This window comes from Saimiri boliviensis, chromosome 14 (assembly GCF_048565385.1).
Source record: "Saimiri boliviensis isolate mSaiBol1 chromosome 14, mSaiBol1.pri, whole genome shotgun sequence".
NCBI lineage: Eukaryota > Metazoa > Chordata > Mammalia > Primates > Cebidae > Saimiri > Saimiri boliviensis.
The window spans coordinates 89170151-89195420 of record NC_133462.1 but is presented as its reverse complement, the minus strand read 5'-3'; the positions used below and the strand labels follow the sequence as shown (position 1 = coordinate 89195420).

Here is a 25270-nt window from a genome sequence, read left to right as displayed (position 1 = left end):
GCACAATCACAGCTCACAGCAGCCTCAACGTACTGGGCTTCAGTGATCCTCCCACCTCGGCCACAGGAGTAGCTGGGATTACAAGCACATGCCACGACACCTGGCTAATTAAAAGAATTTGTGTGTGTGTGTGTGTGTGTGTGTGTGTGTGCATGTGTGTGCATGTAAAGATGAGATCTCAATATGCTACCCAGCCAGGTCTCGAACTCCTGAGCTCAAGCAATCCTCCCAGCTTGACCTCACAAAGTGGTAGGATTAGAGGTGTGAGCCACTGTGCCTGGCCTTTTTGTCATGTTATTAGCAAGCGATGCACAAAACCCAAATGTATGGATCCACTGGGTATCGCAAAATGATATGATCTTTTCTTAATTATTAGAACACTGTAAGGAGATGTTTCCTTCATCTGCCATTTGGTTATCCAGTTGTACTGTTCATAAAGACAGAAAAAATGTTCTTTTGCTTCCTTTTCTTTTTTTCCAATTATCACAAACTGAGCACTTTTGCTTTATTTTCAGGTTTTCAAGGCAAGGAATACTCCACCATCCTCCAAGGTGACTAAATATTCTTAATGTGTATGATGGGTTTTAACGAATTGCAATCATCTTCTTTGAAGACCAAAGTTTCCCACACTTGCACAGAGGGGGCCCCTTTAAGCTGACTCTTGGATCTTTCTGAAATTACCTAGCAGCCTTTGTTGACCTTTATTTATTTATTTTTTTGAGATAGAGTTTCGCTCGTGTTGCCCAGGCTGAAGTGCAATGTCACAATCTCGGCTCACTACAACCTCCGCCTCCTGGGTTCAAGTGAGTCTCCTGCCTCAGCCTCCCAGGTAGCTGGAATTACAGGCATGCACCACCACGCCAAGCTAATTTTGTATTTGCAGAAGAGACAGGGTTTCACTATGTTGTCCAGGCTGGTCTCAAATTCCTGACTTCAGGTGATCAACCCACCTTGGCCTCCCAAAGTCTTGGGATTACAGGCATGAGACACTGCACTCAGCCCCTCTGTTTGTTTTGACAAGATGTCAGGCTTATTATTTACATTTCCTGCCACACACTATTGTCCCTCAGATTCTCATTTTAATGGGAAATAAAATGGTACTTTAAAACCACAAGCTGATGTGCTAAATATCCTGTTATGAATTTGTATTAGACATACTGGTACAAATTCATGAATGTGTATATTCACACATACCTACATGTATTCAATATACATTCATGAGTTACTAAGTCCAATTCAAACATAGCCATCAGGATTTTCTTTTTCTTTCTTTTTTTTTTTTTTTTTCCAAAAAATTACATGTACTGTATTCTCTAACTCCCTTTTCTCACATTAAGAAGCCCGGTTCTAGGCTGGGTGCCATGGTTTATGCCTACAATCCCAGCACTCTGGGAGGCTGAAGCTGGTGGCTTACCTGAGGTTAAAAGGTCAGCCTGGCCAACATGATGAAACCGCATCTCTACTAAAAATATAAAAATTAGCTGGGCATGGGGGAGCACACCTGTAATCCCAGCTACTTGGGAGGCTGAGGCAGGAGAAATCGCTTGAACCTGGAAGGCGGAGGTTGCAGTGAGCTGAGGTTGTGTCACTGCACTCCAGCCTGAGTGACAGAGTGAGACTCCATCTTGAAAAAAAAAAAGGACCCTGATTCTCAAGAAAACAGGATGATTTAAAATATCCTATAAATAAATGGTTACTCCATTTTCTTCAGGCATAAAGTATAATCACGAAAAAAGCCTGATTGTCTTAAGTTTCACCTGGTTTTGCCTAGCCAAAAAGTTTACTTCCTTTGAAGTATTGTGTTATCTGTCTTGGTGTCAGCTGCTGCTTAGCTACCAGAGTCCACTTTTAAAATACTGTTTCATGTATTTAAAATAAAACATTTTCTAAAATTATAGGGTTTTGTTGTTGTTTCAGATTCCTATTATCTGTATGTTGGGTCTACTTTGTCCTTTTTTAATTAAACAAAAATAGTTTTAATTCCTTTTTTATTTTTACCACTTTATAAAGGTATTATCCATAGTGTTTATATTGCATCTGTTTTTATTTCCAATGTTTTCCTGAGCTTATCTTATTTCTGATTTTTCTAATCCTAAATTTTCATATTTTGTATCATTTTTCTAATACCTTTTAGCACATTTTAAATGAACTAGTTTTCCTCTGCTCTGTGGACCTTTCTGATAGATCTTCATTCTCCAGAAATCTTATCTCTGCTCTTCCTTTTCATTAAAATAACTTCATATGAAATTGATCTAAAAAATTTCCTTAGTTTATTTTTAAGTAAAATACCGTTTCTTAAACTTGGAGAAGGAAGCATGATTCACGGGATCTAAGTTTCTTAAGTGTTCAAAACCAGTATCCTGCTGAGAGTTTCTGGTTGACTATTCCCTATCCTACTTGTATTTGGACCTTCTGTTCATCTTTCTCTTGCTCAATTCGGCTTCACTTCAGCAGCTTCTCTTCTGTGGGGAACCCTGTCCTGGAAGACAGCGTTGGTGAACTGAGCGAATCAGTTTTTTTTTTTTTTTTTTTTTTTTTTTTTCTGAGACGGAGTTTCGCTCTTGTTACCCAGGCTGGAGTGCAATGGCGCGATCTCGGCTCACCGCAACCTCCGCCTCCTGGGTTCAGGCAATTCTCCTGCCTCAGCCTCCTGAGTAGCTGGGATTACAGGCACACGCCACCATGCACAGCTAATTTTTAGTATTTTTAGTAGAGACGGGGTTTCACCATGTTAACCAGGATGGTCTCGATCTCTTGACCTCGTGATCCACCTGCCTCGGCCTCCCAAAGTGCTGGGATTACAGGCTTGAGCCACCGCGCCCGGCGCGAATCAGTTTTAATACTTCCTTGGGGCTAGCTTGCTTCATTCAGTCCTTCAGACCTTAACACAGGCCTCTTGAACTCACCCACCTTTGAAATGGGCAAAGCCTCTCCCACTTGAGTGCCGTTTTCCCCTTGGCCTGCTGTTTCAATGATGACCCTAAGGCTCTGTTCTCAGGCCATTAGATGCTGTTTCCTCACCCCACCTCACCTGAATTGATGCCAATACCAGCCTCTGGTCTTGTGGCTGTCTTCGCCCACTGACGTTGCTCATGGATTTTTGATGTTGCTATCCAGTTGCTGTTCTATGATTTGGAGACTGAAAACTATAGCACTGCTGCCGTCTTTCCCATATCTCACACTTGCTTTGTTTTAAGATGGAGTCTCCCTCTGTTGCCAGGCTGGAGTGCAGCGGGTGCTATCTTGGCTCACTGCAACCTCTGCCTCCAGGATTCAAGCGATTCCCATCTCAGCCGAGTAGCTGGGACTACAGGGGTGCATCAGCATACTTGGCGAATTTTTTTGTATTTTAGTAGAGACGAGGTTTCACCATGTTGGCCAGGATGGTCTCGATCTCCCGACCTCATGATCCGCCTGCCTTGGCCTCCCGCACTGTTGGGATTACAGGCTCGAGCCACCGTGCCTGGCCCTCCCACACTATCTGTAAAGATTTCCCAAACCAATCCTATTTCCAGCCTTATTCTGTACCTCTGGCTTTAAAGGAATCTGCATGTCTCCACTTACCAAGCTTCTCCAGACTTTTACCTTTTTGTCTTCTGCCACTGACAATGATCATTTCTTCATTAAATCACTTACCGCTAATCCATCAGTTTTGGTGCCTTATCTCTTCTTTCATTCTGCTAACCATTATGGATGTATCTCTTATTTCTTTTCTGTCACTTAAATAGCATTTTTAGTGAGTGAGGACATAAAGATTTGTAGACAATGTTTGAGTCACATTCCTAACTTGTTTTATAACAGGAAACATAAATAGAGAATTCAAATCTGCTTTTGTTCTTTGGATTAGGACTTTTCCAGATTGGGCCTTCTTGGTTCTTAGTTTTTATTTTTTAATAGCTTTAGTTCGATTTTTATTCCATTCTGATCTCATTTTCCCAGAATTCTCTACCAAGTCTCACTTAAAAATATAAATATGGGTATATCACAAATACTGTTTTTGTTTTGTTTTGAGATGGAGTCTCACTCTGTCACCCAGGCTGGAGTGCTGTGGGGTGATCTCAGCTCACTGCAACCGCCTCCCGGCTTCAAGCAATTCTCTTGCCTCAGCCTCCCAAGTAGCTGGCACTACAGGAGCACACCACCATGCCCAGCTAATTTTTGTAGTTTCAGAGACAGGGTTTCACCATGTTGGCCAGGATGGTCTCGATCTCTTGACCTCAGGATCCACCCACCTCGGCCTCCCAAAGTGCTGGGATTACAGGTTTGAGTCACCACGCCCAGTCTCACAAACATTTTTATAATTCCTTCACTTCCGAGCCTCTCTTGTGTAGCTGGTTCACTTTCCAGGCATCTGCCCATTTCTTTTCAGAGAGTACGTGTCACAGACCTTGCAGCTTTAGTATCTGATGTAGTGTTTAGCAGACTAGTTTTAAATACATATTAAGGAAGCTTTAGCCCACACTTCAAAAAATATGCATTAAAACTGAGCCTATTTTGAAGTTTAAAAATATTAATGATATAAGAGGTACTTCCTTCCATATGAGGCTGAAAATTTTCCTCCAGTGTCAACCTATAATCCAACCAAACACTTCAGGGATAAGAGAGTACTGTCTCATATGTGTAATGATCTTTACCCTTCCAATTACCCCTCCCATCTCAACAAACAACTTTATTTTCTTCTTCTTCTTCTTTTTTTTTTTTGAGACACAGTCTCGCCCTGTCCCTCAGACAGGAGTGCAGTGGTGCAATCTCAGCTCCCTGCAACCTCTACCTCCCAGGTTCTAGCAATTCTCCTGCCTCAACCTCCCTGGTAGCTGGGATTACAGGCACCAGCCACCACGTCTGGCTAATTTTTGTATTTTTAGTAGAGATGGGGTTTCACCATGTTGGTCAGGCTGTTCTCAAACTCCTGACCTCAGGTGATCCAATCTCAGGTGATCTACCTGCCTCGGCCTCCCAAAGGGTGGGATTACGGGTGTGAGCCACTGTGCCCAGCCCCAACAACTTTATTTTCTTTTTTTTCTTTTTTTGAGACGGAGTTTCGCTCTTGTTACCCAGGCTGGGGTGCAATGGCGCGATCTTGGCTCACCGCAACCTCCACCTCCTGGGTTCAGGCAATTCTCCTGCCTCAGCCTCCTGAGTAGCTGGGATTATAGGCACAAGTCACCATGCCCAGCTAATTTTTTGTATTTTTAGTAGAGACGGGGTTTCACCACGTTGACCAGGATGGTCTCGATCTCTTGACCTTGTGACCCACCCGCCTCGGCCTCCCAAAGTGCTGGGATTACAGGCTTGAGCCACCGTGCCTGGCCTTATTTTCAATGTATCCCTGAAGGAAGGACAGGAAAGGCAAGTGGAAAACTTTAAAGCCTGGAGAAATACAGTGATTTCCTCTAGGACCGTGGTTTCTCCATTTACTGTCGTTCTACTTGACAACATCACAGGAATATTTAGAGTCGATTTTTATAAACTCGAGGGGATTTTCCCAATTCACATTAAAACTTCCAAAAACCTGTCAGAGATACGATTATTATTGTACTTAGCTTCTTATAAAAATATAAAAAGCTGAGAAAAAAAACAAAACAAAACAAAAAAAAAACAACCCCAAATACAAAGTTAATAATACAAAATGTATTCTATTTTTAAAATGGCACAGAACTAAGGAAAAATCCTTCAGGCTGATAAGTGCCTCATTCCCAAACAGGGACTTCAAATTGATAAGATTCTCTGACAGGCAAAAGTTTCACAGCAGTCTGCATTTACTGGAATATTGCTCTTTGAACACGTACACATTCAGGTTTGTTAAATATATCCTCTTCCGCTTCTGGAGTTAGTTGGATGTTATCTCTGACCGGGGACAGGGGCTTCTTAGAAGAAGGAAGCTTTTCGGAATCTCTGCAAAATACAATAACATAAATTGGGTATTTTTAGGGTGCTGATTATTAGAGCAAAAATATTCTACCTGGACAAAATAGAGGGATATGAAGAAGGTAAGACCCTTTGCTGCACAGTCCCTTTGAATTCATCATACAACACAATCGGGTTCTCCTTTAAGCACTTCCAACACGTTTTGAGTCTCACTTCTTAGTGCCTCTTCTTGCTTTCAAAATCACCATCAGTGTAGGTGCTAAGCCACCACTAGCTGTATGAGCTCAGGCAGAGTAAATAGACTACTTTAATTCTTTTCTCCTTAGTCGCCTCTCAAATCGGCTAAGAAGCAATATAAGTGAAGCAGGAACAAATCAATTTTTCTTTTTTTTTTTTTTTTTTGAGACAGAGTCACGCTCTGTTGCCCAGGCTGGAGTGCAATGGTGCGATCTCGGCTCACTGCAACCTCCACCTCCCAGGGTCAAGCAATTCTCTTACCTCAGCCTCCCAAGTAGCTGGGACTACAGGCACACACCACTAATTTTTGTATTTTAAGTAGAGATGGGGTTTCACCATGCTGGCCACGATGGTCTCAAACTCCTGACCTCAACTGATCTGCCTGCCTCAGCCTCTCAAAGTGCTGGGATTACAGGTGTGAGCCACCATGCCTGGCCGAAGCCCTATCTTCCTATCTTTTATTCTCCTCTCGTTTTTTTTTTTCCTTTTCTGGAAGGAAGCTATCTATAAAAATTAGTCCTGTTATGACGATATCACAGGTAATTCTACCCTGTCAATGAAACTTAAATACCAGTAAGTCTTGTTTTCTAAAAGGCATTTAAGAATATTGTTGTACCCTTCCTTTCTCTCTAGCAATAGTCTTCAAAGCATGTTCCACAACCCCTGGAGAGTCCCAAGGCGGGTTTCCAAGATCAAAACTTTCTTACAACATTCAGGCTTTGTTTGTTCTTTCCACTATGCTGACAGTTGTATGAACGTTTCTAAGGCAGAACTGAGTGAAACTGCTGACAGGTCAGCGTGATCAGGACAGTGGCGGGTACAGTCACACCAAGAGTACTTACGTTCTCCACCTCCGTGCACTTGCAGTTAAAAAAGAGTCTCAAAAACGTTCTTGATGGAAGCAGTAAAAATCACGAATTTTACTCAATTTTATTTTTTATTTTTTTGAGACAGGGTCTCACTCTGTTGCACTCTGAGTGCAGTGGTGCCATCTCGGCTCACTGCAACCTCCACCACCAGGGCCCAAGCAATTCTCCCAGCTCAGCCTCCTGAGAAGCTGGGACTACAGGCCCACACCACCACGCTTGGCCAATTCTTTGGTATACTTTTAAATATTCTGTGACAAAATGGAAAGCACAAACAAAACACTTCTATTGTATATGGAAGTAAATAGTTTATCTCAAGCAAAAACATGTGTGACACTAAGGTTATTCAAGATCTGTCTAAAAGGAACAAAGAAGGGCCAGGTGCAGTGGCTCACATCTATAATCCCAGCACTTTGGGAGGCTGAGGCAGGTGGATCACTTGAAGTCAGGAGTTCGACACCAGCCTGGCCAATATGGTAAAACCCAATCTCTACCAAAAATACAAAAAATAGCCGAGTATGGTAGCAGGTGTCAGTAATCCCAGCTACTTGGGAGGCTGACGCAGGTGAATCACTTGAACCCAGGGGGCAGAGGCTGCAGTGAGCTGAGATTGCGCCACTGCCCTCCAGCCTGGGTGACAGAGAGCGACTCTGTCTCAATATAAACAAACAAACAAAATGAACAAAGAGAGCCTGTTACTTTAAAGAAAAACAACTAACAGTATTTGTTGCTAATGATAAAATTCAAGCTTCCAAGTGAAAATTAAAATTTTGGAAAACATATCTGCCATGTAACAATTTTCCAATATTAAAAGCTTTGCTGACTGCAACTTTTTTCTTATATTGTATAATAAAATATGTCAGTATTTGGAAGTTACATCGCAATGAACCAATATCTTCCAAATGACCAAATCATGATGCTGCATGTAAAAGATGCATTAGAACTACACCAGTGTACGCCAGACAATGTGGTTCACACCTGAAATAAAAAATTAAACCGGGGGTGGTGGCACACGCCTATAGTCCCAGCATCTCAGCAGGCTGAGGCAGGAGGACTGCTTGAGCTCAGGCGGTTGAGGGTACAGTGAGCCATGGCTGTGCCACTCTAGCCGAGGCCAACAGAAAAAAGGCACGCCAGTAGACTGTAATATAACACAGAGTTTAAAGAGTCAGTTAACACGGTTTCATATTCTACACTACAACTAACCTTAAGAAACTACAAGTCATTGAGTTTGGGTGTAACTGCAAAGAAGAAAATTTACCATCATCTAAAAAGGCTTCAAAAGATCTATTTTCCAACTACAAATATGTCTGTTCCCTTCATATAATCAACCAAAACACCCAATTATAACAGATCAAATGCAGAAGCAGATATAAGAATCTAGCTGAGTTTTATTAAACCAGACAATGAAGATTTGCAAACTAGACAGTTAAGATTTGCAAAATGAAATGCAAAACCATACCACTTTTCTCACTTTTTGAGGGGATTTGGAAAATATAGCTACTTATTTTTAAAATGTACTATCTACTGGCTGGGTGTGGTGGCTCATGCCTGTAATCCCAGGACTTTGGGAGGCTGAGGTGGGTGAATCACCTGGGGACAGGAGTTCAAGACCAGCCTGGCCCAACATGGCGAAACCCCATCTCCTAAAAAAAAAAAAAAAAAAAAAATGTACTATCTATATTCATAGGTAATAGGCTGATTGCTATTTTAAAATAAGTATTTTTAAATGTCTATTTCAATTTATATGTTGGTATGATGGTTAAGTGTTGACAAATATAACCTACACAAACCAAAGTGTTTTGGGGCCTTTAATAATTTTTAAGAGAATAAAGCATTCCTAAAAACACACAGTTTGAAAACTGCTGTCATATGGTTTAATTCTAGACTTTACACAAAGTAAAATAAGAAATGATTGTCCAGTACTTACTTATTTACAAAGCGTTTGCCACTCATACCACGTCATCTAGGACAATACTTCTATTAGGTAAGGTTTAATCCTATCATTCTATATAATTTTTAAAAACTTGCATTAAGCTTAGCACATTTTTTTACTGAGAATGAGAAAATAACTATAAATAAGGTAATGCTACTCTGTGGCTAATTTTGTGATTAACAGAAGGAAGTATTATAGTTAACAAAATTTTAACTATATCAAGAATTAATTTTTTTTCTTGAGACAGAATTTCGATTTTGTTGCCCAGGCTGGAGTGCAATGGCATGATCTCGGCTCACTGCAACCTCCGTCTCCCAGGTTCAAGTGATTCTCCTGCCTCAGCCTCCCAAGTAGCTGGGATTACAGGCATGCGCCACCACACCTGGCTAATTTGGTATTGCTAGTAGAGCCGCGGTTTCTCCATGTTGGTCAGGCCTTGGTCAGGCCTGTCTTGAACTTCCAGCCTCAGGTTATCCACCTGCCTTGGCCTCCCAAAGTGCTGGGATTACAGGCATGAGCCACCACGCCCAGTAGATTAATTCTTTTAAAACAGTGCTGGCCACATATACTGCAAATCTGGCAAATTCATCATATAAACTCAATGATCCTCCCCATTTTAGATGTGCTAAATTAGAGAAGTATGATACAGCACGGTACTTCTACCTCTCGTTTAAAATTTTACTCTTGTTACAATCCTGAGAGAGAAGAAAAGGAAGGCAAGACACTTAAGGCTTAATTTGCTTAAGATCAGAGAGACTCCAAAACCAGACTGAAAACTGGTTTTTTAGTTTGCCATCTTTTCTGAAAAGAAGGTATAGAAATTAAAATTAAGTGTACAGAGTCAGCTAAAAAAAAGAGAAAAATAATTATTTTATAGTGAGAGAAATAAAAATGGACTCATGAAACTAGAAAGAGTGGGGAGAAAGGGATGGAAATTACACAAGATAATAGTTTATCTTATTTCAGAATAAGAAACAAGGCAACTCACTTTTTAAATCCAAAATTTTTCCAGAGCTCATTGAGTTTTATCTGTAATCCCGGCTTGTTCTCGGCATTATGATGCTTTCTCTTCTGGATGCTTGCTGGCTTCTTGCTCAGCCCACTGGCTCTGGCAGGTCCTAGAGGTTTGATCTTGGTTGCAGAAAGAGAGTCTGCAGAACTAGACTTATATAGCCCAGGAACCTGAAGATTAAATACCCACTTTAAGACCATTCTGTTAAAGCAACTACTTTTAGTTAATTTCAAACTATTCTTTATACATGAGAACAAAAGAATAACTCATAAGCAATAGTAAAAATGCGCTATTTATAAACATCTATTACAGAAGTCATCATAAATTATTTTAACAGGTAATATGTAAACCTGGCATAAGATTTAAAAGTTCTCTCCTTTGAAAAAGAACAGAAAGCAAAATGAATCTCCCTCACTACCTCCCTTTCCAGAGGCAACTGCTGCACCCAGCTTCCTGTGTATCCACTGCATCATGCATGCACGCACACACACACGCACACACACAGGCACGCACGCACGCACACACACATGTGCGCGCACACAGGCACACGCACACACACGCGCGTGCATGCACAGGCACACACGCACACACACATGCGCGCGCACACACACAGGCAGCTTGGTATACGTTGCTGTGCACTTCATTTTTCTCACTTAATATATCTTGATTCCACTTGATGTACCTTAAGATATTTTTTTCAGTTCACAGGAAATAGGATTTTCTTTTGAATAGGTTCTTCAAAAGAAGAACAGACACGTTATTCCACTGTATATACATGCCATAACTTACTGAAACAAACCTCTAATGACATTTAGGCTGCTTCTACTAAGGGTTGATTTTTAGCCTGTGGACAGAATGGAGACAATGAAGCTTTGCTGTTGTTCTTTAGGTAAGAATCAGGTATATTGAAAAAGGTTGACAATATGAATCTGGCAATGCGTGTATAACGAACGAAAAAGTTAAAACAAAATAAAGGTTCACACAGTAAAGATGAAGTCCTTAACTAGGTGTTGGTGATGCGGGAAGTGAGGGAGAAAAAAAGAAGACAAAGAAATAAATGTTAGAATCTGGAGAGGTATCAATGTTTGGTTATTTTTCTCTAACTGCTGTTGAAGAAGAATCAAAATTAGATACAATTTTATTTAACAGATGAAACCAAAAACGTTTGAGAAGAAATAGTTAGAGATAAAAGACAAGAGTTTGATTTTAGTATTAAAATGGGTATCAGGGTGAGCTCACCTGGAGAGTCACCAAAAGAGAAGTGATAGTTAAATCCCTGACAATACAAATCTTCTGAGAGTAATAACAATGTGATGGTTTACTATCTAGACAGAATTCCTTCTGGGAAAGTACTTTCTCCATCTCCAGTTCTATCCATCAGTGTAAATAATTCTATATGAAATCTTTCCAGACTTCTTAATATGATGTCACAAACAGGCAAATGTGTACATGAATTTTTAAAGTATTTCAACAAACAAAAATACTACTATGCATATTGTTAACATGTTTTTCCTTTTCACTAAAATGTAAATGTCTTTCCAAGTTAGTAGATATGACTACAAAAGCCTTCTTGCTCAAAAGTTTTAAAAATAATCTCATATTTATATATTTCATATTTATATCTTTAATATATTGGAATTTGCTATGAACTGAAGGTTGTTTCCCCCAACCCTTGATTCATGTGTTGAAGTTCCAACCCCTAATGTGTGGTATTTGAAGGTGGGATCTTTGAGAGGTAATTAGATCACGAGAGTGGAGCCCTCATGAACAAGACTAGTGCCCTTTTCAGAAGAGGCACGAAAGAGGTGTTCTGTCCCTCTGCCATGGAAGGACACAGCAAGAAGGCATCTGTCTGCAAACCAGGAATGGGCTCTCACCAGACCCCAAATCTGCTGGCGCCTAGATCTTGGACTTCCCAATCTCTAGAACTGTGAGAAATAAATATTTATCATTTAAGCAAACCCAGTTTCTGGTATTCTGTTAGAGCAACCCATATTGACTAAGGTAGAATTTAGATTTATATTGTGTGAGATGGACATCTGTCAAGTGGATAGGCAGGGCCATTTATTAAAAATTTAAAATGTTTTTATGCACTAGAAACAGAATATATGCTCATGGTAGAAAAATATGAGAAAAACAACAGAAAAAAGTTCACCTATATTTCTACCATGTAAGAGCTAAAGCCAATGATTATTTAATAAGTATTTAATAACTCACCCCCTTATTATTTTGATTATTTCCAATTTTTCACTATTATAACTAATGTAGTATTAAGTATTCTTTTTTTTTTTTGAGCCAGAGTTTCGCTCTTGTTACCCAGGCTGAAGTGCAATGGCACGATCTCGGCTCACCGCAACCTCCGCCTCTTGGATTCAGGCAATTCTCCTGCCTCAGCCTCCTGAGTAGCTAGAATTACAGGCACGCGCCACCATGCCCAGCTAATTTTTTGTATTTTTAGTAGACACGGGGTTTCACCACGTTGACCAGGATGGTCTCGATCTCTTGACCTCGTGATCCACCCAAAGTGCTGGGATTACAGGCATGACCCACTGCGCCCAGCCGTATTAAGCATTCTCGTACTTAAATGCTCAGTGTTTCCTTATGCTAATGTTCTAAAATGCACTTACTCGTTTAAATTATTTGAATTCTTTCAAACTGTTTTCTAGAAATGGCAGACCAATTCTTACCTTTTGAAATATGTAATTATCTCACTATAATCTCATTTAAAAAATGAGTATAATTAAAAACATTTTTTGGAAATGTGAAGAGGCAAGAAACTATTTTATTATTTTAATTTGCACTATTTGATTACTAATGAGGTTAAACATACAGTTAAACATTAGGTTAAATTAATGAGGTTAAACATATATCAATCAGGCCGGGCGTGGTGGCTCATACCTGTAATCCCAGCACTTTGGGAGGCCGAGGCGGGTGGATCACAAGGTCAGGAGATTGAGACCATCCTGGCCAATGTGGTGAAACTCCATCTCTACTAAAAATACAAAAAAAAATTAGCCGGGCGTGGTGGCACGCACCTGTAGTCCCAGCTACTCAGAAGGCTGAGCCAGGAGAATTGGTTGAACCCAGGAGATGGAGGTTGCAGTGAGCCGAGATTGCGCCACCGCACTCCAGCCTGGTGACAGTGAGACTCTGTCTCAAAAGAAAAAACATATATTAATCAGCCATTTGTACTTTTCTTTTTGTGACCTGTTTAGGACCTTTATCCATTTTTTGTTAGGAAATAGTGTTTTTACACTGATGAACAAGAACGCTTAATACATAAAATATGCTTTAATGTGTGTTTAATATATAAAATATGCTTTACTATGTAGTAACACAAATATTTATATATTTTTATTTAAAAAACTTAGCTTATGGATACACAGTTTCTAGAAAGCCTTTAGGCAGTATGTATCAATGTTAAACCACACATGCCTTGGGACCATAATAACACTCCATGGAATTCATCCTTACAAACTAATCAAGAATATATCCTCAAATATCCACAAGATCTTGGTTGCAGTATTATTTGCTAAAGCAAAAAAATTTTAGGGTAAATGACAAAAATAAGGCGATTGGCCAAACTCATACAATTGCATATTATAAAGTCATTACAAGTAATGACTAAAAGTACATGGAAAAGAACCTTTCGGCCAGGCGCAGTGGCTCAAGCCTGTAATCCCAGCACTTTGGGAGGCCGAGGCGGGTGGATCACGAGGTCAAGAGATCAAGACCATCCTGGCCAACACGGTGAAAACCCATCTCTACTAAAACTACAAAAAATTAGCTGGGCATGGTGGCACGTGCCTGTAATCCCAGCTACTCAGGAGGCTGAGGCAGGAGAATTGCCTGAACCCAGGAGGCAGAGGTTGCGGTGAGCCGAGATCGCGCCATTGCACTCCAGCCTGGGTAACAAGAGCGAAACTCCGTCTCAAAAAAAAAAAAAAAAAAAGAACTTTTCATATACGCTGCAAGAGAAAATAAGTTTCACAACTTAAACACCTAAGTCAAGCACAAACATGGTACTAGGAAATCTTAAAGTAGACATTTTGTTTGTTTGTTTGTTTGTTTTTAAAGAGGGGGTTTCACCATGTTGGTCAGGCTGGTCTTGAACGCCCGACCTCAGGTGATCTGTCCACCTTGGCCTCCAAAGTGCTTGATTACAGGCGTGAGCCACCACGCCCAGCCAACATTTTTATATAAATGATACTACAGGCATTTTGATTCTTAATTCTGCTTGTACTCCTCATTTTCTAATAGTAAGCATACCCTGCTTCTGAAATTAAAAAAAAAAAAAAATTAAATTAATATTTTACCTTGTTCCTTAGAAGGGTGTCTTTTTTTGAGAAATGAGATAAATGTAGCTTGGAAGTCTGGTCACCTTGACTGTCAAATAACTTCATATTGCAATCAGATTCCTGGAGTCCCCAGATCAAAAAAATTTTAAAAAATTAGATTTTTACTATAGAATTTTTATGGCAACAAACCAATAGTCAACAAAATGGAAAATAATTAAGAACATGGGATAGAATTAATAAAAGAAAATGAATCTAATATGGAAAAGATGATGTTTGCCAATTTAATTGAAGAAGCTAGCAAGATGTTTCAGCTGGGGAGATAAATTATATAAAATATTTAAAATTGAAGGTTTTTCTGAACTGTTAGAAGAGGATATCAAAATGCAGACTCAGATAAAACAAGAGTCTCCTACTGTAAAAATGTTGTGTTACATATAACAGTTTTCATCTTACTAGCTAAAACAAAGTTGAATTGTTGGAGATCCATCTCTTCTTTTAATCATGTAACATATTCAACTTTAAAGAGAACAAAAGGCATCCACTTTCAAGTGGAGTAGTATTGTATTAAATGCACTTTACCTTTAGCAATGACTTTCAGATCGACCCTCTGCCCTCAATTCTATCAGTTAAGACTTTTCTACAGATGGAGAGTTCCCTTATAATATATATGCATTCCCAGGAAAATCAAATAAAAGAGGACAATGAGGCCGGGCACGGCGGCTCACGTCTGTAATCCCAGCACTTTGGGAGTCCAAGGCGGTAGATCAACTGAGGTCAGGAGTTTGAGACCAGCCTGGCCAACATGGTGAGACCCCGTCTCTATTAAAAATACAAACATTAGCCGGGCGTGGTGGCGCGTGCCTGTCATCCCAGCTACCTGGGAGGCTGAGGTGGGAGAACTGCTTGAACTTGGGAGGTGGAGGTTGCAGTGAGCCAAGATCATGCCACTGTACTCCAGCCTAGGCAATAGAGCAGACTCCATCTCAAAACAAAAAAAGGCAATGAATGGAAATTCAGAAGCGTTTACATTTCTGCATTTTTCCAAAAGGTTTAAGGTGGGATGCTCATACTTTTATCTTGGGATGCTCCACAGTATTACATAGTTAAAAAACCCAATGGCAAAAAACACTCCATTAACTTGTATTACACGTTACAGAAACTCTAACATGTTGGCCAGGTTGGTCTCAACTGATCCGCTCGACTCAGCCTCCGACCACACCTGGCCCCTTATAAGGTCTTAGACATTATCTGAATTCAAGAGTATATTAAGGATTTAAACAGCAAATTTATAATAACTTTTCATTTCACAGATTATCATTCTGCCTATGTCTTAACTGTGGCACACTTTGAGTTACCCATCAATGGGACACACAGTGATTCAGGAAATACGAGTTAAATATATCGGAGTTTAAAGTGTGAAAGATACAGAGAAGATACCTTCAAATGAATAAAATGTGAACTTTCTGCATAGAATTTAGAATGAAAAATTAATATAGCTAGTAATTTCCATGTAGGAAAAATTTCCTCAATTGTTTGAGTAACACCCCCTTTTCTCTTACATATAAATTTGAAAACAAAGCCTTCACAATTTGACTTACCTCTGAATCAGAGTCCTTACTAGAGGACTGAGAAAGCTTTGATGTGTTTGAACTCTGCAGTGATAATTCTCCACTTTGCTGGGACTGCGAAGAACATGCCCCTTCTCGTGAGGGATGGGACTCATCATCACTGGACTCATCGCTCTTTAACTGAGGCACGTCAGACATATTATTCTCAGGCAGAGAGGTGGGGGAGTCGCTCTTTCTTCGAAACCGCTGCAGTGCTGTGCTCAGAGAGGGGCTCGGTGTTCTTGAAAAACCTCCAAGACCTCCAGTCCAACTAAAACAACTTCTTAGTGTTCCCAAAGTGGGTGGTGAAATGGTCCTTGTGAATCTGCTGCTCTTAAAAGAGGGGGACTCTTCATCTGTAAGCACTGTTGCCTTGTCTGGAGTATGATCACTCGGAATATGATCACTTGGAATGTCATCACTTGAATTGTGTGTTACATTTGTGTCAATCTGCCTCTTGCCTTCCTGGTCTCGATAATTTGATTCATGCAAACTGTTTTCTTTATCTGTGACAGCAGTTTCATCCAGAGGGAGGCTGCTCACTTTGTTTGATACACAGTCAATAGAATCTGGAGAACTGCAAAAAAACCTAACAGAAAAACAGCAACAGAAAGAAAAAAGAAGTGTAAGTATTCTACAGTTTTCTCAAAGGGGTATCAAGATTCAAAATAGAATAGCTTCTTTTTGAAAAAAGCCTCATAAATACATAATTTCATAGAGGCATAAAAATTTTGGTCAAAATTCAAATTTTGATTATGCCCACATTCACACATTTAAAAATTTCTTTATACAATGAATTTTTAGGCAGGAGTTTCTAAAAGCAGTCGTCTATATATACATGTATTTGGAACTTCTGTACTTTATACCTAATCATCATACAGGTAGGTGTTCTTTCCCTAAATTTTTAAACTCGCAAATAGAAGATAAACCCCTTGAGGGCAGGTACTTCCCACGTCTTTGTATCTTCCACAGTACCTAGGACGGGGCTAAAACATGGCTGATGGTCAAACACATGAACAGATACGAAAATACGCAACCAAAAGGACAATTTACAACTATTCACTCATATTTTGTAGGAAGCAAAATTAAAGGAATTAGCCATTTAGGGCTGCGTGTGGTGTCTCACGCCTGTAATCCCAGCTCTTTGGGAGGCTGAGGTAGGTGGATCACCTGAGGTTGATAGTTTGAGACCAACTATCTCCTCCTCCTGGGTTCAAGCTATTCTCCTGCCCCCACTCCCCACCCCCCACCCCGAGAAGTTGGCATTACAGGCACCTGCCACCACACCCAGCTAATGTTTGTACTTTTAGTAGAGACAGGGTTTCACTATGTCGCCCAGGCTGGTCTCAAACTCTTGACCTCAGGTGATCCACCCACCTTGGTCTCCCGAAGTGCTAAGATTACAGATGTGAGCCACAGTGCCCGACCCTATCTAGTCATTATTAGATGTTGCTATATAACATAGGCCAGAAAATGATACATCAAAGACTTACTCCTGATAATTATTTCACAGAAAGCTGACAGAGAACAAAATTATTTCTCTAGGTATCTGTTAATGCACCCTCTGAACAAGTTATTAGTGAAGCATCTAAACTATGTAAAGCAACGATGTACTGTCTCGAACTTGAGGATTTCCTTAAGCTTCTACAATGACTAAATAGGCAAGCCCTGTAGAGATACACAAACATTCTCATTTGTCGTCTCCAAAGAGTTCAACATGAAGCAGCAGCACGGGGAAACTCTACTCTCACCCCAGCGGAAAAATAAAACCAAGCCAGAAAAACTGTTCCAAGTGAGAGAAGTCAGTGTGTATTAGCTAGAGCACTGTGTTCCATCTTTTGTGGCCAATTTTTCATCATTTCACTGTTAGCAAACACCTTTAATGAGGGCGACTAGCAAAAGAAGAATCAAAACATCATTTAATCATATTGTATCGCGACTGTTTCCTTGAGAAGACTCGATGGGAGAAAGGTTTGAAACATCGCCAGAGGTGAAACTAAGAAACCACCAGTGCGCCGGGAGCGGTGGCTCAAGCCTGTAATCTCAGCACTTTGGGAGGCCGAGGCAGGTGGATCACGAGGTCAAGAGATCGAGACCATCCTGGTCAACATGGTGAAACCCCGTCTCTATTAAAAATACAAAAAATTAGCTGGGCATGGTGGCACGTGCCTGTAATCCCAGCTACTCAGGAGGCTGAGGCAGGAGAATTGCTTAACCTAGGAGGCGGAGGTTGCGGTGAGCCGAGATCGCGCCATTGCACTCCAGCCTGGGTAACAAGACCGAAACTCCGTCTCAAAAAAAAAAGAAAGAAAAGAAACTACCAGTCAGTGCTCCATTCCCTCACGCTCATCTCCAACCATCACGGTTAGACAAAGCTGACTGCAGCCTGATTAACTAAACTTGAAAAACAGGCTGGGTGTGGTGGTTCATACCTGCAATCCCAGCACTTTGAGAGGCCGAGGCGGGTAGATCACTTAAGTCAGGAGTTCGAGATCAGCCTGGCCAACATGATGAAACCCTGTTTCTAACTAAAAACATTAAAACTAGCTGGTCGTGGTAGCAGGTGCCTGTAATCCCAGCTACTTGGGAGGCTGAGGCAGGAGAATTGCTTGAACCCGGAAGGTGGAGGTTGCAGTGAGCCACGATCGTGCCACTGCACTCCAGCCTGGGTGACACGAGCAGAATTCCGTTTCATATAAAAATAAAAAACTTGAAAAACAAACAAAGACTATTCATTCCAAGTCTTCTAGTGGAATACAGGGGCTGGTAACTTTTCTCTCTTATTGTCGCCCTATCATGCCTAGATCACTTCTGACACTTCATTTCCTTTTTCATGCGTGGCACCACCATCCGAAGTCAACACAGTAAGAGTTATTCACTGTATGTTATAAGGCACCGTCTTAGGTGCATTACTGATCGTAACTCATTTAATTCTCTCATTGGTCCTAAGGCTGTTATCACTGTTATCCCCAATTTTTAAAAGAAGAAAACTGAAGCACCCAGAAGTTAACTTGCTAAGTCACACATCTCATAATGAACACAACAGGATTCAAATCCAGGGAGCCTGACTCCAGGGTCGAAATTCCTAATCCCCAAATTAAACCGACTCTTCAAAATCTCATCATTGCTCCCAGGGTCTACAGCAGCAGCCTGACTGATCTTTGCGCCCCCCTTGTGGTCCTCTCGAATCCACTCTCCACAGGGCACTCAGAGTGGTCGCTCTCAAACAGGAATCAAACCATACACCTCCCCTGATTAAAACCCTCTCAAAGTTTTTATTTACTTTTTTGTCTTCTCGAGATGGAGTCTTGCTCTGTCTTACCCGGGCTGGACTGCAGTGGCGTGATGGCTCATTGCAACCTCCTCCTAGGTTCAAGAGATTCTCCTGCCTCAGCCTCCCAAGTAGCTGGGACTACAGGTACCCACCACCATGCCCAGCTAATTTTTGTACTTTGGAGTAAGGACAGGGTTTCACCATTTCACCCAGGCTGGTCTTGAACTACTAACCTCAGGTGATCCACCCACCTTGGTCTCTCAAAGTGCTGGGATTACAGGCGTGAGCCACCGTGCCAGCGACCCTCCCAATGTTTCTATCACCTCTAAAGATTAAAAGTTCCCATCTTGGCATAAAAGCCTTCAAGGAGAGGTCTCCTGCCTGTTTCTACTCCCTCACCACCTACCTTTCCCCAGCTTGAATTCTGGCAGAGGTCCTCACAGCACTGATGGACAGTAAGGAGCTGTCCGGGGCCCCGAGCTGCGCCCCATCTTTATGTCTTTGCTCAGCTGTCTGACTCTACTGGGAAGGTACTTGGCATTGGTCTTTTCCTGCTGCACCTGTCATTTAAACCTAGACAGGGACCCCCAACACTCATCCCTTCCCTCTCACCCTTTCCAACCATTGCTCCAGCATTAGATGCCCCTTGAACGCCTTCAAAATACCATATTCATGCCTTTATCTCTGTACTCGCCATATTGTATGGAAAGATTTTTGTTTATGTACTTATTTTTCCAACTGAACTACAAGCTTCTCAAAAACAAAAACAATGTCTTTCTCATTTTTGAACTATAGCACCTAGCATGGCATCAGATTCTCAATTAATATTACAGCTCCACAGTCATCCACATTAGAATATATTTCTGAAAATACTTTGTAAAATTGTATTAGGCCCTCAAAAGAAACCAAAAAAGTAGAACCAAAAAAGAAGAGGATGGGAATTCCCCAAAGAACAGAATTTCGGTAATGCAAAATTAACAACAGAGGCTACAATCGTCTTTCATTTTGATTCTGTACGGAGAGATGGCAAAAGTAAGAGAAGTGAAGGGGATTTATGTCAGAACTAAGACAATATATGATAAAATTGTAATCAGATTAAGGCAGGTTCTATACCTGCTTCCCTCTAGGCTCAATGTTCATTCGAGACAAAATAAATACCAACAGAATACAACAGACAATCCACATTCTGGAGACGTGACTATACCTGCTTCTGGTCCCTGGAACCACAACGGCACCACTTTCTTCATTTTTCCTCTGTAAAAATGCTGCAAATTTATTTCTTGTCCTAGGTGGAGTGCTTAAGCTCTCTTTGTTAGCAGGTCCATCTGCCAGGTCAGGCACAAACACTTCCGAAGAGCTCAACAATTTATTACCCTCACAGCTATGTTTCTTGGTCTTCTTCGTAAATGAAAGAGAATACTGACTCAGCAGATCATCTTCTGACAGCTCTTCTAAATAAAAACAAAATCATCTGTAAATCTTTGTTTCACTTGTACGTAGAGATTTGGCCTTGACTTCAGTCTATATTCCATTGTCCTAAAAAGAAGGACTTTTTTTTTTTTTGAGACGGAGTTTCGCTCTTGTTACCCAGGCTGGAGTGCAATGGCGCGATCTCGGCTCACCGCAACCGCCGCCTCCTGGGTTCAAGCAATTCTCCTGCCTCAGCCTCCTGAGTAGCTGGGATTACAGGCACGCGCCACCATGCCCAGCTAATTTTTTTTGTATTTTTAGTAGAGACGGGGTTTCACTATATTGACCAGGATGGTCTCGATCTCTTGACCTCGTGATCCACCCGCCTCGGCCTCCCAAAGTGCTGGGATTACAGGCTTGAGCCACCGCGCCCGGCTAGGACTTTTTTTTTTAAACTATGCCTCATAAAGGAAAACACAAGGATGATTTATAAAAATTCCCTTAGCTGTTTTATAATTTCACACATTAAGATTTCATATCAATTGTTTATACGATTTCATGTTAAAATTACCCAAAGCAAAATTTCAGCGCATAGTCAATCCTGTGTGGCAATGTATTTATTATACTAAGGGTCTAATTTTGAATGTTAAAAAAATCACCGGGAAAATTTATATGTAAATATATGGTTAATGATAAATCATTAAAATGTTCCAATAAAACCAGCAGCTATTGATACATATGATTTATGTGTTCTGTTTTTTTAATTTTTATTTTTAATCTTTATATTTTTATTTTTTCTTCTTTAGCAGGACAAAATGGACTAAGAGTGTTCTGGATTTTCATGTATATTGGGACTGTCATATGATTTGTGCTATAGCTCTGATCTTCATTACTTCACTGTGAGCCCCAGGAAGATTGCTGTGTGTCAGATGTACTCTGTATATTAAAATAAATCACGAGAGAGGCCAGGCGCAGTGGCTCACACCTGTAATCCTAGCACTTTGGGAGGCCGAGGTGGGTGGATCACCTGAGGTCAGGAGTTCAAGACCAGCCTGGCCATCATGGTGAAACCCCATCTTATAAAAAAATTAAAAAAAAAAAAAAAATCACAAGACAAAATAATAACCAAAGTTTAAAGTCTGGGATAGGTAAGTACAAAGAGATAGCACAAAAGTTCTTTGAATTACTTAGTCTGAACAGCTTCTTCTTCACAGGAGTGTGTAAGTACACACTACTGTAATCTTTATGAAATTGATAAGATACGAAGCCGGGCGCGGTGGCTCAAGCCTGTAATCCCAGCACTTTGGGAGGCCAAGGCGGGTGGATCACGAGGTCGAGAGATCGAGACCATCTTGGTCAACATGGTGAAACCCCGTCTCTACTAAAAATACAAAAAAATTAGCCGGGCCTGGTGGCGCGTGCCTGTAATCCCAGCTACTCAGGAGGCTGAGGCAGGAGAATTGCCTGAACCCAGAAGGCGGAGGTTGCGGTGAGCCGAGACCGCGCCATTGCACTCCAGCCTGGGTAACAAGAGCGAAACTCCGTCTCAAAAAAAAAAAAAAAAAAAAAGAAATTGAAATTGATAAGATACGTTGGGGCTACCAAAATACCAGAAACGAGATGCCTCAAATTTTTAAAAGGCACAGATTTTTAAAAAACTGTATCAGCAAATGAGGTTTTGATTCCTGGCCAGAAGTCAAATCTGTTTATTACACAGGGAATTGTGAGTCATTACAGAAGAAGAAAAACAAGTGTTCGGTGGTGGGGTTGAAAAAAGAAAAAAACAAACAAACAAAAAAAGTGTTCTAAGGCCCCCAACAAGGCTTTTAGAAGCCAAACCAGATTAACCTCATTTTTTTTTTTTTCCCAAAAAGAAAAACAATAAGGTTATTAGCATAGCTATTTGGGGGACTCTATAAATGAAGCATATCTTGAATTTGGCAAGACACTTGAGTGCCCCTCATATCCTCCTAGCACACGATGTAGAGCAGTATCTACTGTAATTAGTTACAGGGATTTGCAGCAAGATGCTGAGCCCTAAAAGAGTACTGGCAGCTGTGAGTCAGAAGGAAGTCTGTCTTACATACTCCAGAGTTCTGTACTTGCTCTGTTTTGGTTAAACATTGTATAAGCAAACACACTGAAACCAAAACTTTAAGACGCATCAATTTCCAGAGGACATAGATAATACCCATCTACTAGAAAATACAAAGATTCAAACAAAAAAAAATTAACAGGCAGAACAATGAACTAAAATCAAGTAAGATTACTGTAAGAGGAATGAGTTAACCCACATTTAAGCTTAAAATGTAACTATACCTAACAGCAACTGGCAAAAATCAGCTATAAACTCAGCAAATTCCAGCAAAATGCCAGATTGCAAGAACGTTAATGCAATCTTAGTCTGCAATAATAAAAGCACAGGACTGAAATAGTGCCACAGTTCTAAGTACGTATTCTGTGGTAAGCAGATAACATTTCAGTAATCATACTCACTGGAACAATTACACAATTATTAAAAACCTGTGTTATATCCTGAGCACAATCTGAATAGCCAAGGAACATATATCCTGGAAGAGAAATTTACGAGTGTCACAATGGCTACCTTTAAATCATCTGAAGGGCTGATACATAAAATAGGGATTCAACTTACTCTAGTTTTTTGCTTTGTTTTTGTGTTTGTGTGTGTAGCAAGGGGACAAAAATCTATTGCTAAGTTGTAGTTATAAAAAAGTAGACTTAGCCTGGCATAATATACTAGGTATTATAGAGTCACATACTAGAGTATACTTGCAAACTTGCTGATAGTAAGCTATCTACAGGAAATGCACATCCTATCTTGATTGGAGGAGAAGAAAATGAAAGAACATGTACAGTGTACTCGTTATATAATAAGTATATGTTATCTTATATAACAGATACAAAAACCTTTTATTTCATACGAAGAAACAAAGTTAGGTTCATAAGGAATCAGGGTATTCCAGCCAAATATGTATAATCTATACTTAAATTTGAAAAATAAAAGCATGAACTACAATTTCCAAGTATTTGTTTCTATTGTTGTTATTTCATTCACTGATGTCGATGTCTGAGGGAAGAAGTTAAGAGAGAAGGAACCAATTACAATTGTTCTTTCCATTTGAAACATCCTCTATGGTAAAAAACTTCCATCTTTCCCAGTACCTAGCATATTACTCTCAGCACTTCTGTTCAGTATTGTACTAGAGATTCAAGTTTCCTTTCCCCATTTAACTACCTTGGCACATCTGTTCAAAATCAGCTGACCACATATATGTGGAACTTTTTCTGAACTCTGTTAACATTCTGTACCATTCCTCTCCTCACCTATCTTACATCACACACTGTGGCTTACAGGAAATCTTGAAGTCAGGCAGTTCCAAAGAAAACAAGCTTAGATTCTTATACTAAGAAAAAGAAATAAAAGGTATTTAAACTGGAAGAGGAGAAGCAAGATTGTCTATTCACAGATGACACAGTCATTTATGTAGAAAATCCTATGTAGTCTACAAAAGAGATACTCAAATATGTGATGTGAGCAAAGTTGCAAATTATATGATTAATGTGCAAAAATAAACCGTATTTCTATATTCAATCAATGAACTAGAAAACACAACTGAAAATACTATTTATAGCCTCATCAAAAATCTGAACTATAAAGATAAATTTGACAGATGTTTAGATTTGTACAATAAAAACTACAAAGCATTAAAGATTTATTTATTTATTTGAGACAGAGTTTCCCTCTTTCGCCAGGCTGGAGGGCAGTGACACGATCTTGGCTTACTGCAATCTCCGCCTCCCAGGTTCAAGTGATTCCCCTGCCTCAGCCTCCTGAGTAGCTGGGACTACAGGCACGCGTCACCATACCCGGCTAATTTTTTATATTTTAGTAGAGATGTGGTTTTACCATGTTGGTCAGGATGGTCTCAATCTCCTGACCTCATAATCCACCTGCCTCAGCCTCCTAAAGTGCTGGGATTACAGGTGCAAGCCACCACACTCGGCTGTATTAAAGATTTAAATAAATCAGTCGGAAAACTCAGTATTGTTAAAATGTAAACTTTCTCCAAATTGATGTATGGATACAACTACATCTCAATAGACTTTTCATTTTTATTTATTTTTGGGGGGAACAGTCTCGCTCTGTCACCCAGGCTGGGGTGGAGTGGCATGATCTCAGCTCAGTGCAACCTCTGCCTGCTGGGTTCATGTGATTCTCCTGTCTCAGACTCCCAAGTAGCTGGGATTAAGACATGGACCACCATGTCTGGCTAATTTTTTATATTTTTAGTAGAGATGGGGTTTTGCCATGTTGACCAGGCTGGTCTGGAACTCCTGACTTCAAGTGATCTGCCTGCCTTGACCTCCAAACTGCTGAGATTACAGGTGTGAACCACCACACCCAGCCTTAAAAATTTTTTTTGTAGAGACAGGATCTCAGTATGTTGGGGCAAAGGTGATTTTGAACTCCTGGGCTCAAACAATCCACCCCCCTTGGCCTCCCCAAACCTTGCAATTACAGGTACAAACCACCATCCCTGGCCATTTTTTTAGAAATTAACAAGCTAAATTCTAAAATGTAAAACGTGAAACACAGAACAGCCAAAACAAGTTTTCAGAAGAAAATAAACTTAAGAGACTTATACTGCCCCACTTCAAGATTTCTTATAAAGCCACGGTAATCAAGAGCGTGTCTGATGTAAAGATGGGTAAGAAGAGCAATGGTATAGAATAACGGAGT

The 25270-nt window shown here is 40.4% G+C and overlaps 1 protein-coding gene across 4 annotated transcripts in view; it reads right to left on the bottom strand.

Annotated features, from left to right (window-relative positions):
- Window positions 1-5741: 5741 nt before the first annotated feature.
- Window positions 5742-25270, bottom strand: part of EXO1 (exonuclease 1) — a 38176-nt gene continuing 18647 nt past the window's right edge. For 3 of the 4 annotated variants that reach the window (XM_074385397.1, XM_074385399.1, XM_003935335.3), the window contains 5 exons: window positions 20303-20549; window positions 15816-16413; window positions 14236-14337; window positions 9896-10089; window positions 5742-5895 (listed from right to left, as the gene is read on the bottom strand). In XM_074385397.1, coding sequence (XP_074241498.1) covers window positions 5760-5895; window positions 9896-10089; window positions 14236-14337; window positions 15816-16413; window positions 20303-20549 — 1277 coding nt within the window. In that variant the 3' untranslated portion in view covers window positions 5742-5759. The remainder of the gene's footprint in view (window positions 5896-9895; window positions 10090-14235; window positions 14338-15815; window positions 16414-20302; window positions 20550-25270) is intronic. The other variant, XM_039464273.2, reaches the window with a different exon arrangement.